A 17,348-nucleotide genomic window follows, 5' to 3' on the forward strand; every position below is an offset into this window, starting at 1 on the left:
CTCACACATCATACGCGCATCTGCTGTCCGGTCAAGAAGACTGTTTGAATTGTTAGAGATACGAACCTGATGAGTGTTGGGAATGGTAATTAGATATCAGCAGTTGGATGTCCATCCACGAGCTCAGGGATATTAAGCACAGCGATGGAGTTGATTCACTGATTGCATTCTTTCCATACGCTACCAGGTAAAAACAGCCACGGAAATCGATTAAATTACAACGAACGCTTAACGGCTTTTGACACAAGAGCCATTTGTAGAGATTCCAAGTGCAAGCAATACATTTGCACATGGCTGTTGGTGGATTAGTACTAAATGTGACATATAGAGGGCCACCTTCATCCAGCATATTGTGTATGTTTTTCACCAGGTGAAATGATTTTGTTCTTCTTCGGTGGCACTACAACCTCGAAAGGTCTCGGCCTGCCATTTCTGGCTTTCTGTGACTTGATTTTACCCGTAGCAAAGTAGTCAGCCCTGCGTACGGGGAGACGGTCTGGATAGGATTTGAACCCCGGTCCTGCCGTGTGAAGACCGGCGCCGTTGTCGCCTATGCCACCGGACCACCCCAAATGATTTTGTTAGCCTTTTTAAATTTTAAGTATAATAATTAAATAATAAAAGTGTTTGCAGCAATACAAACTGAAGCATCTTAAGACCTCATCTGAAGTTGTTCAACATGGTACACAGTATAGCTTAATCAGTATTTCAACGGCTCGTTTAAAAATGTATTCATCTTGAAAGGATTGGCCGAACTCTCTCCAGCTTTTTTGTCTAAATTATTCATTCATAATTTTAAAACCCCTGTTCGCACCGTTAAACGAAGTTCGCCCAACCGAAAACCGCAACCGAATGATTAAAATTTGAACTGATTCTAACGAGCAAAAAAAAACCACGAAGCCCAGCACAAAGAAGCCATTCTGGCATTTGATTTCTGAGATCCTTTTCCTACACGGCCCAACACAAACGGAAAGGATTTGTTCGCCCGCCTCCTCACCAAAAACAGCAAGAAGAAAAAAGAGGTTAAGCCCACAAAATATGAGAATCTCAATAAAATGTCTCGCCGCCCCAAGCTATTCGGGGCATAATTTGCTGTCGGCAATGATGGGACTCACTCCCCCTCCTCGCCACAGAGCGTTCCCTCAGAGCAGACATCATGCAGTACGCGCGAAAAAAAAGTCGATTATTTATTAACCAACTTTAGATAAGCGGGTCGAACCAAAAACGCAGGAACCGTGAGATCGACCGACAACTACGCTGTTGTACTTGTTGTCCTCCAAAACTCCAAACGATCCCCCAAGCGGGGATCTGTTTTGTACTGCATTGCGCTGTAATCTTCGCGAGTCCCTTAAAAAGGAGTTCCGCTTGGCACACACACACACACACTTTCGGAAATGGGTTTTCCGCACGCAATTTCCACCCCCACCCCCAAGGAAAGCCCACCGCCAAGCAATCGTTCGTTCGGGTTGACTTAAATCGTTTGAATAAATATCCGATAACGTAAACGGTGCTATTCGGACGAAGCGAAAGCACTAAATACCATACACTCACAGTATAGCGCGAAGGGATTGTTGTAAACGGGGCAGAAGAAGGACGCGAGAGAGAGAGAAGAAAAAAAGAAACGCGAAAGGATGGCAGAAACTCCCAGAAACGCAGGTTCGCTCGGTCGCGAGAATCCAGAACTCATAAACATTTCAAATCCACACAGCCACCACTCTGGCGCTCTGATTCTCGGTGCTGGTGCATGGTGGTGTGGTGGTTGTTTGGTTATTTAACCCAGACCGGGTACCTCCTCTGGCGAAGGTCTTATTTGGGATTTGCCTTCGAGAGATAGCGGGAAACTTCGCTGAAAGTTGCTGCACAGGATTATGCCCGAAGTGCCGAACGACCCGCACTGTTCCCGGGGCACCGTGTTCACCCGGGATGAAGGATAATAAAATTCAACAATGCAAATCGTACTCAACCATCACGCGCGGATTCTTTCACCCGGCCTCCTGAGTGAGTTTCTGAAGCCCTGGAGTCACCTGCTCGGAATCGGTCGATTAAGTGGTGATATTGGTGGACGTCTCCAGCTCCGGGTCCGGGTGTTATGGTTGCCTTCACAAACTCACCTGAAACGAATGGGAAAGAGAGAGAGAAGAGGGGGGAAAAATGCACGGTAAGTAAATAGAACACTTTGCTGGGGGGTACACCGCATGGAAATCATAGAATGACGCAAATGTTTAAACCAATGACCATAAAATCGAATGCGATTCGAGGGATCGAGGGAAACACAGCATTTGGATGCTGGACGCGGGCGGGGGTACACAGCACCAACAGAACACCGGACCATACGTTTGCATACGAACCCACCCATTAGACAGGGAATGAGATATCGTAGATCTTCACAGCTCAAGACCGTTCCGAAACTCAATGCTTCAATAAAAATTAAACAGGAATTCTCGGCTAGACTGCCCAACAGCACAACGGCACCGAACAGGTACCCGTTGGCAATGAAGATCTCACTGGCAAGATATTCACCCAGCGGAAATTGAAAAGAATTCCGCTGTTTGATTACCTAATAGCACGCGAAAAGTGCTCCACAGTGCGAGGAAAGCATGAAGTTTAGAGAAGAGGTGGGGGAGAGAACGCAACAGCAAAACAACAACATTGGAGAAGGAAAATTATCGTCGAACCTGAGAAGCACTGCACACCCTCTGGCGGTGGTCAAGTGCAACCAGCTGCCAATGATCTCCCTTTGGCTGCTGCTGCTGCTGATGGGTTCCGATGGATGGTGTGTGTGTGTGTCTTCTAGCGTGTATAATCGTGAAGAAAAATGCTATTAAAACTAATCAAACGATTGTATTTCCGCACTACCGCGCTGTACATTCTGCAGGTGCACACCAAGGCCTGGAAGCTGCAAGATGGCGCGCAGAAGCGAAAAAACTACAAAACATGAGGCAAAAATCCGAACACCGTGTGCGCCCCGGCCGGCCTTCGATCGAGCTGGAGCCATCTGGCGGTAATTATCCTTTCCTATCGATATCATTAGCAGCAACGATAACCGCAACTTCAATTATGATTATCCGGCCGGCGAACCAAAACCAGCGAATCCCGCCCCCCTCCGATGAGCGAAGCAAACAGTACAAAAACACAGCTTGCAAGCAGCTCGAGGTAAACAGAAGCTCGAAAAGCGCGACGCCTTAGCCAACGACAGCGTGAAGAAAATGTAGGAACTTGCTTGTAATTATCACCCTGGCGGTTCGCGGACGACTGCTGCTGCTGCTCGATTAATCGCGCGTTGTGCAATTCGATACGCGGAACTTCAACTTAATTGGATTTGTTTGCACAGAGGTTCTCCGCCGATCGACGGTTGTCGATTAGAAGAAGCGGACCGAGGCTCGCATCGGAAGGACATCATCTCCCACCCGTCCCGATCAAGCGTTGGCTTCAATCAGCCAACCATCCCGTACCACCGGAAGGATTACGCGGACAATTTTTGCGCATTAGCGCGCTCCCTCGCTACTGGTTTTGATTTTAACGACCGACAAATAAATAGGATCTCAGCGCAAAATAATGCGCAAATACATATATTTATATCGAGGGCGTGCAGCAGATTACCCAGCCGACGATCTGTTGGTTCGCGGATGTGGATGAGATGCTTTTGTATTATACTGTCACAGCATTGTTGCTTTCTTTATGTGCAAGGCACAGCGATAGCAGCGATCCGATGCCCGTAGTCATTAAGCCAATGCTCTGGGCGGTTGGCTGATGGTGGAAGGAATAATGCAACAAGTTTATGGCATCGCCAAGAATTAATGTCGATGACTGTGTGTAACGGCATTTTTGGTTTTGGGAAGCTATATTCAGTTGCGTGGTACTGTGCTTTCATTAGCGAGGTTCAATGAGAATGTACGATTTGTAACACATTTTATGGGCAGAGTGTCGCGAAAGACGTTGTATGAGTCTAAGGACCTGTTGAAACGTTGATCCGGGGTGAATAACAAGCACAATGTAATGGCTGGTTGGGGTTTGGGAGCAATATTTTCATGCTTAGGGAAATTTGAATTCGATAAGTGATGAATGAGATCTCAGCGATCCAAAGTCTCTATAAATAAATGATTAAAAAGATAGTAGAAAAAGGAAGAGTTGAAATCGATATGTCGTATCGATGACGTATGGAAGTTGTGACAGTTGATCAAGTGAACTGTTTGAAGTACAAGTCTCGCCACAACATTGGAGTTTATTGGAGCACCGATCATAGCCATCAAGGAAATATTTGGAACTGAGAGGAATAAAATGGCCAGACCAAAACTCCTTAAGCGCCTGAACTTCAACTGTGAGATCCAGTAGAACCTACACTATTCTGGACATTATATTTATCCTGCTGGTTATTATGTTGAATCATGAGATGAAGAGCTTAACTTGAGACGAAGAGAATTATCTAAAAAAGGTACCAGGAATATACTGATGCTATATTTTTCCCAAACAACTTTAAAATTGTGTCTTCCTAACCACAAGAAAAGCAATTTCCAATACTAATCAAACCACAGAACGTTAAACCTCGTTTAAACCGGTGGATGAACACCGGCAGCAACTTCTAAACCAACATCATCAACGCCACCGATATGGTTCAAGACCCCTTTCGCTGACCACACTTGAACCCGGTAGATCCCGATAGATCCCGTTCCGCTCAAGATCTAGAACCTCGCTCCAACGCATTCTCGCTAAAAACACATACACGCACGCGAAAAGCTAAACCATACTGCTGCTGCTACTCACCGCGTTTAACCTTCAAATTAGTCACTATCGAAATTAATTGTGTTCCCGGAGCGACGGCGCGTTAAATTAGTGCCTCCTTCCGGGCAGAGGAGCTAGGGCAACAGTAGCACCACAAAACTGCCCACGTTCCGGTACACGATTCCTGTTTTGTAACCTTTCGCTACAACTAGGAGCTGGCATATAAGGGGAGCCAGCCGGGAGAGTTATGCGAACGATCGGTACAAAGCGTACGCGGTGTAAATCATCTGTTCAATTTTGAGCACTGTCCCTATCCGAGCGCGTTCCCTTATCGTGCGGATGGCGATCTGTAGCAGGGCCGGTTGTCAGCAAGTGTCACCCTGCCAGCGCCAACGAGTTAAGTAAGACATTAAGTTTATTATGAACCTCCAGCAAACCGGGCCATGCAAAGCCCGATAGCGCATCGCAGAAAACTTCCATACGGCAACGGGTGACACACGACACCAAACGCCCGAAGCGGAGGCAGACTCGGGTATTGATTAATTTGTTGATTTTTAAGCTGGAATTAATTAGCAAAACAGCGAACGGCCTGCGGGAACCGGAGACCACAGTTCCAGCAAACACACATTGGCCAATTGCTCATCACCATTTCAGATGAGCTTTATCTATGCCGCAGCTCGCGCGAATGATCAACGTCCGTGTCGGGTTGTCTTCCCCGCTCCCGAAAGCCCTAGACGTCTTCAGGCCTGTGTCGTTAATTAGAGAAACGTCGTTGTGGGGCAAGCGAACGACGACGGCTCCAGAAGTTGAGTTCCTGAGCATGTGCGAACTCTTCACCTCGCGCGCAGCCAAGCACAGTCTGGAACGGTGCAGTATTCCCTGTTGGACGACGATCGATAAAAAACATTCTCCAACGTTCTTGGACATCCATCCGTGGACCAAGCCAACCGGTGAATCTACAGTTATCTTAATCTCGAATGCTTCTTGGACCCCGAATGGCATCGGACCCTAACCGAGTGAACGTTGTGTTCCTGGTGGCTGTTTTTGCCTACCAGCCTTTGCTGCTACCAGCTGCATCCATGCACAACACCAAAGCGTCTAGCTTCCAAGAACCTTTCGCCCTGCCGATGATGATGCTCACCGTATGCCCCGTTACGGTTTCTTGCCAGCTTCTCGCGTTTCCTTCTTCCTTTTCAATGCGCATAAGTGCATCACCATTGAGGTGACACTACGGTGGTAGCGGAACGGGTGGACACCGCGCCAGCGTTACTCAATAGGCGAACGTTTTTAAAATGCGCATCGAGTCGCGCGGATCGGTACATAACAGGTCCCATCGGTATTTCGACGGAGATATCCCAGGCCTTTTTCTTTTGCTTGAAACGCATGGACGCTCAGCACGCTGCACGTCAGTGTCACATCAAAGCCAGCTCCAAGCTGAATGTCATGCTTGCGTACCATCATCTTCCTCTACGTGTCCTTGGTCCATTAAGGTGGACCCGATATCTAGGAACTGTTTGAAGCTGTGTGTGCCTCATCACGCGACAAAATTACAAATATGGATTGGCAAACGGTTGCCCCTATTGGCTACTCTGCACCACACTCCTAGAGTTAGACGGATGCCGCCACCATGTCCCGGAACTTATCCACACGGAAGATCTATCTGATCCAGGGGCGAACCCGACCGGTCAAACCTACAAGTCGCCCAATGGCATTTCACCACCGTTTCCATAAATGGATTCCATGAGTCGTATGATAATCTGTCCAATGGAATGGGAAATATTTCGCAGCTACTTTTTTATTCACCCGGTGCCTGTGTTTGCCTGTGTGATACAGGTTTTTCCTCTTCCACTAGCAATCTAAGTTGGCTATGGATCATTCTGCCTTGGCTTGTTTTTTTTTGCTGTTGCCTCCTATTGCAACCAGTATCCCCCAGGCGACATTATTCTTTCACTTGACGTGTCGTCCAGAGGCTCTGGGGACCATTCTGTACCACCGGCACGGCACATCGGGATGCGTGCCTTATATGAGTATCTCCACATACGCGCGCGCCTAGTAGGTGACGTTACTTAAGAAGCAGATCATGCAAGCACCCACGAGATACCGGGGAGCTGATGGGGTCCCCATCAGCTCGTTTGATGCCTTCATCAGGCACTGCTCGGTGCAGGAGAAGGAAATCTGATTTCCGGATCTCACTCTCCAAAGAACCAGATTCGCACCAGGACCAGATCCACGCTCTGGGTCTGGGTGTCGATGAGGAGACTGATGAAAATATCTTGATTTAATGAGAAAAGTTTTTCCGTCCCACGGCACACACACACACGCAAACACACCGAGGATGACAAATGGGACGACTACAAGAATGACAAGCTAACCAGCAAGCGGTGTGCTGTTGTGCCTCGTTTGTTCTTTTTTGTTCTTGCTGAAATGCTCATCTCCGGTTAAGTGAAATAGCTGCTTTGGGGTAAGACATAATTGAAAGCAATGAGCGATACCGGAGGTGACGCGAGTTGGCGAGCTGGGAAAACAAATCCTGTCGGAAATTAATTCCGAAATCAACACCGGCACAGGCACGATGAGATGCTTGGTATGCTCATTACTGCTCGCGTGGTTTCATGTTCGTGTGTCGCACCGGTAGATGCTTGCTGGGAGTGATTTTAACATTCCATATAGCGGCGGGGCATTATGCTTGCACATAATAATGTTACTAGTGCATGTTTTTATGCATGCAATCGCTCATCTTTTCTGACGGGACGCAGCATAATGAAGCTCTCTCTCTCTCTTACCAATCACATTCGAACACATCCAATGGTTCGTTAAATGGGTTTTACTGGTGCTTCCTAGAATATAGCCAACATTTCAAACGTTCGTATCCTTCCATCGAAAATCGATCAATATACACACTCACGACTCACTTGGGTCAGTCGTCCTCCGTTTCTTCTCAGCCGCACACCATTTGCTCGTCGTAACCCGTCCATACTTCTCTATCGCAAACACCACCACACAACACCAGGAAACAACGCTACGTACGGCTGCCCGACCTGCCGAAACGTACAACTGTCATGTATCGGAACACGTCGTGCAGGCAAACCTCTGTCGCCTGACGCTTCACAGCCCAAGAAATTGAGATAGTGTGAGGGACACTGGAACTTTAGCACACCTTCCCTCGGAAGTAGGTTAAAACAAGCCGCATGAATATTTTACATCAAGCGCATGCAAGTAAAACATGTACATTTGTAACAACTATCGGGGGTTTTACTATTCCAAAATGGATGCTGCTACTGCTACTGGATGAGGTGGATCGTTCTCCAAGAAGTCGTTTCGCTTTTATTCCCTGCTGATGCTTCCAAGCAGTACCCGGGTTCCAACTAACCGAGAAGTTCAAATAGTAGTAGCACGACCGAGAGAGAAACCCGCACCCACAGAGATGCTGATCTTGGGCTGAGCGCTGTCACGCTATCTTTCGGAATCGACGGTTGACATTTCTTTCGATAGCGTCGGACTGAGCGCTCTAGACCTTATTTCCCTTAAAAGGATTTTACGCCCCGTGTGGTTGATGCAGCAGCACGAAAGAAGTAGTCGTGTAATAGTAGCAGTCGTGGGATACACATATAAAATTGAATATAGTCGAGAGCTACCCGTTAATCAATAAACATGCCAAACCCAATGACGATCGAGCCAACTTCTATAAAGCCAAGCGTGTGTGTGTGTGTGTGCTTGGTTGGCACGGTTGGACAGTTTCTTTCTCCATCATCCGAAGGTGGATAATTTATTATTCATTCTGGGCTATTTTCGACCAAGAACTCTCTAGCTTCTTCATGATCCTACCCACACACACACACACCCATACAAAGTACACCGGTGGAAGAAAGAGGCTTTTTGTGCGGACCAGAAGCTTTCTGGGCAGAATGGCAAGAAGTGAAACTCAATCGAAATGGATGCTTTAGCACCGATTTCCCAACAGCTTTTGCCAGTCAAAGTGCCTGTTTTCGATAGACGCAAATTTATCACGTCGTCCCAGGGCTAGAAAGTCTTATCTTTTTGTGTGTGTGTGTGCGTTGCCTTCACCAGAAATCAGTTCCGTCAGGCGTTCGGGAGAGGTTTGCCTTCAAAGTTTCAACCCTGGACACATCATCGTGTTACGGCCGATCCAGGTAGCGCTCAGATCTTCTATTTTATTTTTCCACTGGCGGCCGTTTTCATTATGTATTAACAACAACAAACACACACACACAAAAAAGAGGCAGAGGAAAGTGACGTCTTTCCCTCTATATTTCTCTCACTTCCTCCTAAGAGTCTGAAGCGTAAAGGCGGTAGTCAAAGACAGCGACAGAGAAATGGATGACAAGTAATTTATTTGAAACTGGGTAAAAAGGTAAAATAGAGTCCCAAACAAAGATTTGACAGTTCGAAAATGGTCAGGTCTATTGCACACGCGATGCGTGTTTTGTCAATCGGAGGGGGGATGTTTGTTTACATTTTGCATTTGGATTGTTATTGTGCAGGGAAGTGATCGTTTATTTTCCTCGACCTTTTTTAAGATTTGTGACTAATTATGCGCCTTTATTGGTTGCTGTTTGGAATTATTTCAGTTATATTCTACGATACGTCAATGATATGTCGCATACATTTGGTGAAAACGAGTTTGGGCTGCGCGTGGAAACTTTGCTGCTTTGCTGCGGACCGGTTCAACTGCCGGTCGGATGTTTGTTACCGGAGGATGCAGAGGTGGCTGTTTATAGCAACAGTGGCCGCACCGTAACCTGCGCTAGCCTCTATGACGATGCGCCTTAACAGCCCTTAAATTCTATCAGTATGCGTTTCATACTGGTGTACTTGTGGTACAATGTGCTACTGATTTTTTTTCCGCCGCCGGAAGCAGCAGCATCCCGTTGGATGTTTGCTGCCGGATTATGGAGCAGAATATGTTAGCTCCTGGATGTTGCTAACCTTTGGCTAAACCGGAGAAGAGCCCCTGTTCTTTATTAAAAGGAATCGGTGTGCAGCCAGCATGTGCACCTTATGGCACCATTGTATGATTATGCACTTGCATGCAGACAAAATATGTATGTATAAAACCCGTGATAAATTATATGTGAGATTAATCAGTAATAAAAGATGTAATCGTACACCTAACGTGGTCGTGTTTAAAACATTAACACCGTTAATGTTTTACGTTACGGCTGTTAATACGTAACAGCCGTTTATCGTATTTAGACTTAGGCTTAATGTGTGCATAACGAAATTCATATTTGTGATTAAATAATTTCTGCTTCGTTTTTGTGTAAACCATATTTCGAACCGTTAAGCAGTCGTACGTTAATCAAACGGACCGGCTAGCTTACTGGCTCAACAACTAGCACCTAACAGTGGACCTTGTGCTTGCTGAAAAGGAGCTCATAGTTGAATAAGACGGACAGCCTGTCCTTATACATCAGACTACTTTTAATTTCTTTCCATCCTTTTTTCTACACGTGCTGGCCTTTATTAAATTGCGGAGCAACGTTCAATCATTCAATCTGTTTTTTTGTTTTATCGCTCAAAAAACCTCTCGACCTTACTTTATTACAATGATTGGATGTAATACATATATATGCCAACTGTTGTCCATAGTGTCAAGAATAACACCTTTTATGTAAAATAAATTGTAAGATATTAAAGTAACAAAACTTTTTTTAAAATTTATGTAGAACGGCCTGGCCGTATTGCTACAAAACGTTAATCATATCGAGTAAAAATAAAATTAACAATACTTCACTCGCAACACATGGTTTCATAATAAAGCATAGATTAATTGTTTAAGTTTATTTTTCATGTTACATCTACAATTTCTTTAACGCAAATAAATAAGTAAATGAATACAATTTTAATTATTTCGATATTACTGTTACTAGTTTATTACCGATTATTTCACAAAAATGCTCTAAAAAAATGCCGAAATTTGGCGCTCATATGTTTGTCTCCTGGGCCACACCTATCGATCTTTTTAACAACACCTATGGTACATATGTCCCTCAGTTCTGATTTAGATACCGAGTCACAATAGAGGGCTCATGCTATTCCTAAGTTACATCAACGATCTCACCATCATCCCATCCCACCAATGGGATGTACAGCCGAAAGTGACGCCAGTTGGGTCCGACCAAAAACCAAGTTATAAATTTTTATTAAAGCATGAAACATCGTCCTGAATAACTAAATCATTCACATTTTATGAAACATTGCGTGTCACAAATGTATAAAGCAAAAGAAAAACTACTCCAAGTAATTTTTGTTCCATTTTTGCGAAACCAAATCAACACATATGTACGCTCCTAAAAGTGGAATGCGAATGGTCTGATGTTTCTAACATATGAAATGTCCTGAAAGATTTTTATCCAAAGCCTTCTCAGTCCTGTTTATTCGTCGCGTATCATTCAGCCACGTGTTTACTGAGAATTTTCTGAAAGTATTTTCTACAAAATCTTAATGGTTAATCCAACCTTTTCTTCTTCCGGCAAAAAGCGCTTCCGGGTAATGTGAAAGATATTCATTAACAAATCCAAGTTTCCCAATCATTTACTCTTAGTTGTGTTATTCTAAATCCGACTCTATGCTTGGCTCCTATAGGTTGGTGGCATTTCGTGATGGGAATCGAGGTTGTTCATTAAAGACTATGTTTTCAGCAAGTATTAAGGAATTCAGTCAGTAATTTAAAATTTATACTGTCGATTAAGTGTCTGATTTAAGTTTCTACTTCAAATTTCCACGATAATAGTTCTACCGATTTTAATTTAATTTTTAGTACACCTATGGTAAGAATGAGAATAATGTTTGCTGTAGTTATTATCCCGCTAAATGTTCCGTATGTTTGCTATGCTTCTCTATGTACCACATTACCAGACGAGATACTGGGGAACTTTTTTTGTATTCTATACATGATTCTCAGGGCAAGAAGGAGTGTCCTGATTACAGCAGAAACATTGATATTCTTCCTGTATATGTATTTGAGACTTTTCTGTATTGTCTCTTATTTTTTAAGAAATGCATTCAACCCTCTCCATAAGCTATTATTTCTTAGCGTATATACAAATGCTAGTTATAATTACTTGGACGCAGAAAGGCAATGGAGTGGTTAATACTACCATGCAAATACCAAAAAAAACCCTCGAGTTCATTATTATTTCGGCATTCGGCCAGGTTGTAGTATCCATCTCTAAATATATAAATATTATTTACATGAACTGGTAAGCGGTTGAATACATGGTTTCAACCTCGAGCATATGCCTTGAAAATGCAATATAACGTATATATCGGAACAAAGAAGAATTTTGATGTAAGTTATGCCTCGTTCAAACGTCAACTGATTATTTACTGACTGGTTTTTCACCGAATCATTCACAAAATGTCGTACCATATACGCGAAGCATGTCTTTACGGGTTGTTGTAATTATAAATATTGAATTCTATCCTGATTTAGTTATTCTTAATATAAATTAATTTTTAAATAGAGCTCATGTCTACGATACGTTTCATCTGACTAATCAAACTTAACAAGCATCTGTTTTTGGGAATAAAAAAAAAGTTTGATGTGATAGCTAAATGTGATAGTGACGTATCGTGCTTTTTGTGGCATGCTATAATGCTATTGGTGCGGTCCGGGGGTGTGCAAGACTGACTATCATCCAGTTACCGGTAACAAAAATCATAGAAAGCTATAGAAGGCCAAATAGACGAGTAAGGAATTGTGAATTTTGGTTTAAGTTTTTACAATAGACGAATTTGTTTTAATTTTTTTAAATTTTTAATAATACATTCATTTTTATTCAACATTCATTCCAGTTTTTTATAAGGCCTTCCTTATATATTTTCAAAATTGGATTTGGCATGGAAGATGCTCAAAAAGTTGGAAAAATATGGAATAATTTATTAAATTATCTTATCAATATACTTCGGGGGAGAGCCGCGGAGAAATCTAAGAATAATGTCTTGAGAGGTGTTGTAAGAAACGTGTACACTGCTTGATTTTTCTTTTTTGAGGGATCTTTATTCATATTCTAGACCCATAGCATGCATTCCATCAATTCATTCGATCGTGACTGCCTTCGGAAATGGCATGCCAGTTGCCTATAAGGTGCAAACAATCGGTTTACATGAATAGCTCAAATCAAGAATGTAGTGAGAAAATAACACAATACACTTTTATAGAAATACTTAAAAATAATTTACTGATTAAAATAGAGCAAAATACTCAGTCAATCAAAGCGAGCTAGGCACTCCACTCCTTCAATATTTGAGTCTTTTCTAGAAGTAAAACAAAAAAACCCTTAAGTTCGTATGAAGTTAGTTGTGTTTTAAAAGCTGTTAATTTTGATGAATTCCTGAAACTTTATTGCTGTATTATACTTTACTTTCTATAGGTTTAGCTTTCTGAAAATTGTTTTTGCTCTTATATGGGAGGTTTCCGATTCCGAAAGGTACTCGTGGAAATCTATATTTTTAAAATGTCAAATGATCTCTACGCTTATGTATTCATCCAAAAACAAAAATCTTTGGTTTCCATCAATTTTAGTTTTGATACATTTTAATAGTGCAAAAAAGGAATAATTAAACTGTGTGTAGAATTGTGACGTAAGTATAACAGGTGTATGTAAAAATAAAATGTTTTATGATTTTTCACAACTTTTTAATGATTTATTTTAGAACAAACAGGTGTTAGTATAACTCTTATAAGGCAATATCTGAACCACTTATCTGTCCCTTGTAAATAATATTTACATGTTTGGAGATGGATACTACAACCGAAATAATAATTAACCTAACACATAATTGTGTATTTGCATGGTAATTTAACCACCCCATTGTGTTTCTCATCTCAAGCGTGTATAACTTATATTTGTACACCGACAAATAAATAAAAGCTTTTCATGAATAAAAAAATAAATAATAGCTTATGAAGATGGTTTAAAGCGTTTCTCAAAAAAACAAGAGACCAATTCAAAACTGGTGCACATAGATATGCTTGATGAATATCAACTTTTCTGCTGCATTCACGAAATTTTTGACTCCTTGATGTTCTGAAGTACATGATTACCAAATGAAAAAAATGCATTTTAATTTTTCAAAATTGTATCGATTCAACTTAAATTGTTAGTAAAATAAATATTTCAAACAACCTTGCGTGTGTGTTTTATTTATTTATTTTTTTCATTTGTTTGCAATATAGTATTCAATAGCGGAGCATAAGGTAGCACAGTATGATCCGACTTATAAATCACCTATTGGCATAAAAACTACTATAAATCTTATTTTCATACCTACCATATATGCAGGAAACTTCAAAATCAAATCGGAACAACGGTTTTGGCAAAGTGTAGCAATAAACAATGCGAGAGTATTGATTTTGAATTAAATTTATTGTTTCTTTAAAAAGATTTACATTTTTTAAGAGTCTCATTTAAAAGATTCGTCTCATAGCCATAATGAATTGCAACCAAAATATACCCAAGAATTAAGAATAACAGAGCTACAACACACCTAGCAGTAAATGTTTGAAAAACTAGGATTTGTTAATGAATATCTTTCACATTACCCGGAAGCGCTTTTTGCCGGAAGAAGAGAAGGTTGGATTAGCCATTAACATTTAGTAGAAAATACTTTCAGAAAATTCTCAGTAAACACGTGGCTGAATGATACGCGACCAATAAACACGACTGAGAAGGCTTTGGATAAAAATCTTTCAGGACATTTCATATGTTAGAAACATCAGACCATTCGCATTCCACTTTTAGGAGCGTACATATGTGTTGATTTGGTTTCGCAAAAATGGAACAAAAATTACTTGGAATAGTTCTTCTTTTGCTTTATACATTTGTGACACGCAATGTTTCATAAAATGTAAATGATTTAGTTATTCAGGACGATGTTTCATGCTTTAATAAAAATTTATAACTTGCTTTTTGATCGGACCCAACTGGCGTCACTTTCGGCTGTACATCCCATTGGTAGAATGATGGTGAGAGCGTTGATGTAACTTAGGAACAGCATGAGCCCTGTATTGTGACTCTGGTTCTAAATCAGGATTAATTAATTAATAAAGAAATTGTGTCTGTAAAATGAAAATTAAACATACATCGGGTTTGACATAATTAACCTCTGCTATATTATGAAACCATGAGTTACCAGTGAAGTATTGCTAATTTTATTTTTACTAGATAAGATTAACGTTTTGTAGCAATACGGCCAGGCCGTTCTACATGAATTAAACAAACAAGTTTTGTTACTGAAATATCTTACAATTTATTTTACATACTGGGTAATATTTTGGACTCTATGAACAACAGTTGGCATTTACATGTAAAACATCAACGAATTGAAATAATGTTAATGTATTGAGCACTCGAGTAGTTTTTTTGTAATAAACCAAAATTATTTAATAGAAGACGAAAAAGAATTTAATAGAAGCCGGCACGTGTAGCAGGATCCTTAAACGAGCAGATTGGGAAAAAATGCTAGTGAGGTTCGAAAAATAAAAGAAACACAGCAGGGATCATTTATGCGCTTCTATTTAATGTTATACGTCTGCATTCAATTAAAGATCAATTGTTTGTTTCGTTTTTAAACAAGCAACCTTTACATTGAACCGTGGTAAATAGATAGACTTTCAATTTAAATCGAGAACTAGAAAAACCAAAGTTCAATTCAATAGACCAATCCAATGTTTCATTTCAGTTTGCTAACACTTATGTGTTCCAATAAAACCTTATTTTATCATTTCATTTTATTATAGAGTCTCATCAGTTTTCATGACTACACTGCATTGGTGGATATTGAAAAAAATCTGAAAAATGTATGAAGTGGCATCGTTTGTCTTTATTTCAAGAGGTGGTGCCTAGGTATGGAATTTGGTTACACGATCAGGCAGGTGAGCATGAAAAAAATATTTTTCAGAATTCAGAAACGACTTGTATATTCAATTTTTGATAAAATTTTTACTTTTTCTTCGGATGGATGGAAAGAAATGATTAGGAGTCTGATGGATAAAGACAGGCTGTCCGTCTTATTCAACTATGAGCTACAAGCACAAGTTCAGCAAGCACAAGGTCCACTGTTAGGCGCTAGTTGTTGAGCCAGTAAGCTATCCAGTCCGTTTCATTAACGTACGAACTGCTCAACGGTTCGAAATTCCAGTAGAATCAGAGACGAAGGCGCGAACCTTTTACCTTAACGCAGCCGGTACCTACCGCCATGTGTTAGACTGCGATCCTGTAATGTTAAAATAGAATGACCTGCCCAGCTTGCAAGGAAATCGATCAGCATGGTAGACGGCTTGTAAAGCAGGACAGTTATATGAATATCGTACGTAATTTTCTGTATGATAGCCTTCCGCCGATCTTTTCCGGTGATTGCATAACGTTACATCCGTTAAAAAGTTAAAGAATACAACACACCCGGATCCACTAGAGCCTAAGTACCAAAACGGTTTCGGATGTGTCACACTAAAATATGTTTAAAACACGACCGCGTTAGGTGTACGATTACATCTTTTATTACTGATTAATCTCACATATAATTTATCACGGGTTTTATACATACATATTTTGTCTGCATGCAAGTGCATAATCATACAATGGTGCCATAAGGTGCACATGCTGGCTGCACACCGATTCCTTTTAATATAGAACAGGGGCTCTTCTCCGGTTTAGCCAAAGGTAAGAAACATCTAGGAGCTAACATATTCTGCTCCATAATCCGGCAGCAAACATCCAACGGGATGCTGCTGCTTCCGGCGGCGGAAAAAAAATCAGTAGCACATTGTACCACAAGTACACCAGTATGAAACGCATACTGATAGAATTTAAGGGCTGTTAAGGCGCATCGTCATAGAGGCTAGCGCAGGTTACGGTGCGGCCACTGTTGCTATAAACAGCCACCTCTGCATCCTCCGGTAACAAACATCCGACCGGCAGTTGAACCGGTCCGCAGCAAAGCAGAAAAGTGTCCACGCGCAGCCTAAACACGTTTTCACTAAATGTATGCGACGTATCATTAACGTATCGTAGAATATAACTGAAATAATTCCAAACAGCAACCAATAAAGGCGCATAATTAGTCACAAATCTTAAAAAAGGTCGAGGAAAATAAACGATCACTTCCCTGCACAATAACAATCCAAATGCAAAATGTAAACAAACATCCCCCCTCCGATTGACAAAACACGCATCGCGTGTGCAATAGACCTGACCATTTTCGAACTGTCAAATCTTTGTTTGGGACTCTATTTTACCTTTTTACCTGAAACTGTTTACGACGAAAAAAGCGCCTCGAAAGATGAATGTTGCTTCAGGGCTTTCAGGTACGTAGAACGATACATTGATCGGATGTAAAATCTACGACACCAGGCTCAGCCATTTGGAGGGTTTTCAATTTTTCGGAACACAAACCCTCGTTGTTGTCAGCCCTGGCCGAAGCACTTTAATTTTTCGGGTCTAACCAGCTTTACTAGGCGCGTTGTAGCGGAATCGAAAAAAGAAACCAGCTCTTCCGGAAAAGAATATTAAATTACGACAAGTTCGCGCTAAACGATTGCAGTTTACACCAGTTTTGTCAGACATTCAAACCCACCCATGCAGGATCTGCGGACATATTATGCG

General features: G+C 41.6%; 1 protein-coding gene across 3 annotated transcripts in view; it reads right to left on the reverse strand.

Annotated features, from left to right (window-relative positions):
- LOC118504079 (frizzled) overlaps window positions 1-17,348 on the reverse strand; it is a 230,268-nt gene that overhangs the window by 96,809 nt on the left and 116,111 nt on the right. Inside the window, exon 5 of one of the 3 annotated variants that reach the window (XM_036038146.1) lies at window positions 1,945-2,111. The exons of the other annotated variants lie outside the window; for them this stretch is intronic. Within the exon in view, the coding sequence (XP_035894039.1) occupies window positions 1,960-2,111 (152 nt within the window). The 3' untranslated portion in view covers window positions 1,945-1,959. Of the gene's footprint in view, window positions 1-1,944; window positions 2,112-17,348 lie in introns of those variants that run through there. 3 annotated transcript variants of the gene reach the window in all.

Source organism: Anopheles stephensi, chromosome 2 (assembly GCF_013141755.1).
Source record: "Anopheles stephensi strain Indian chromosome 2, UCI_ANSTEP_V1.0, whole genome shotgun sequence".
Classification (NCBI taxonomy): Eukaryota; Metazoa; Arthropoda; class Insecta; order Diptera; family Culicidae; genus Anopheles; species Anopheles stephensi.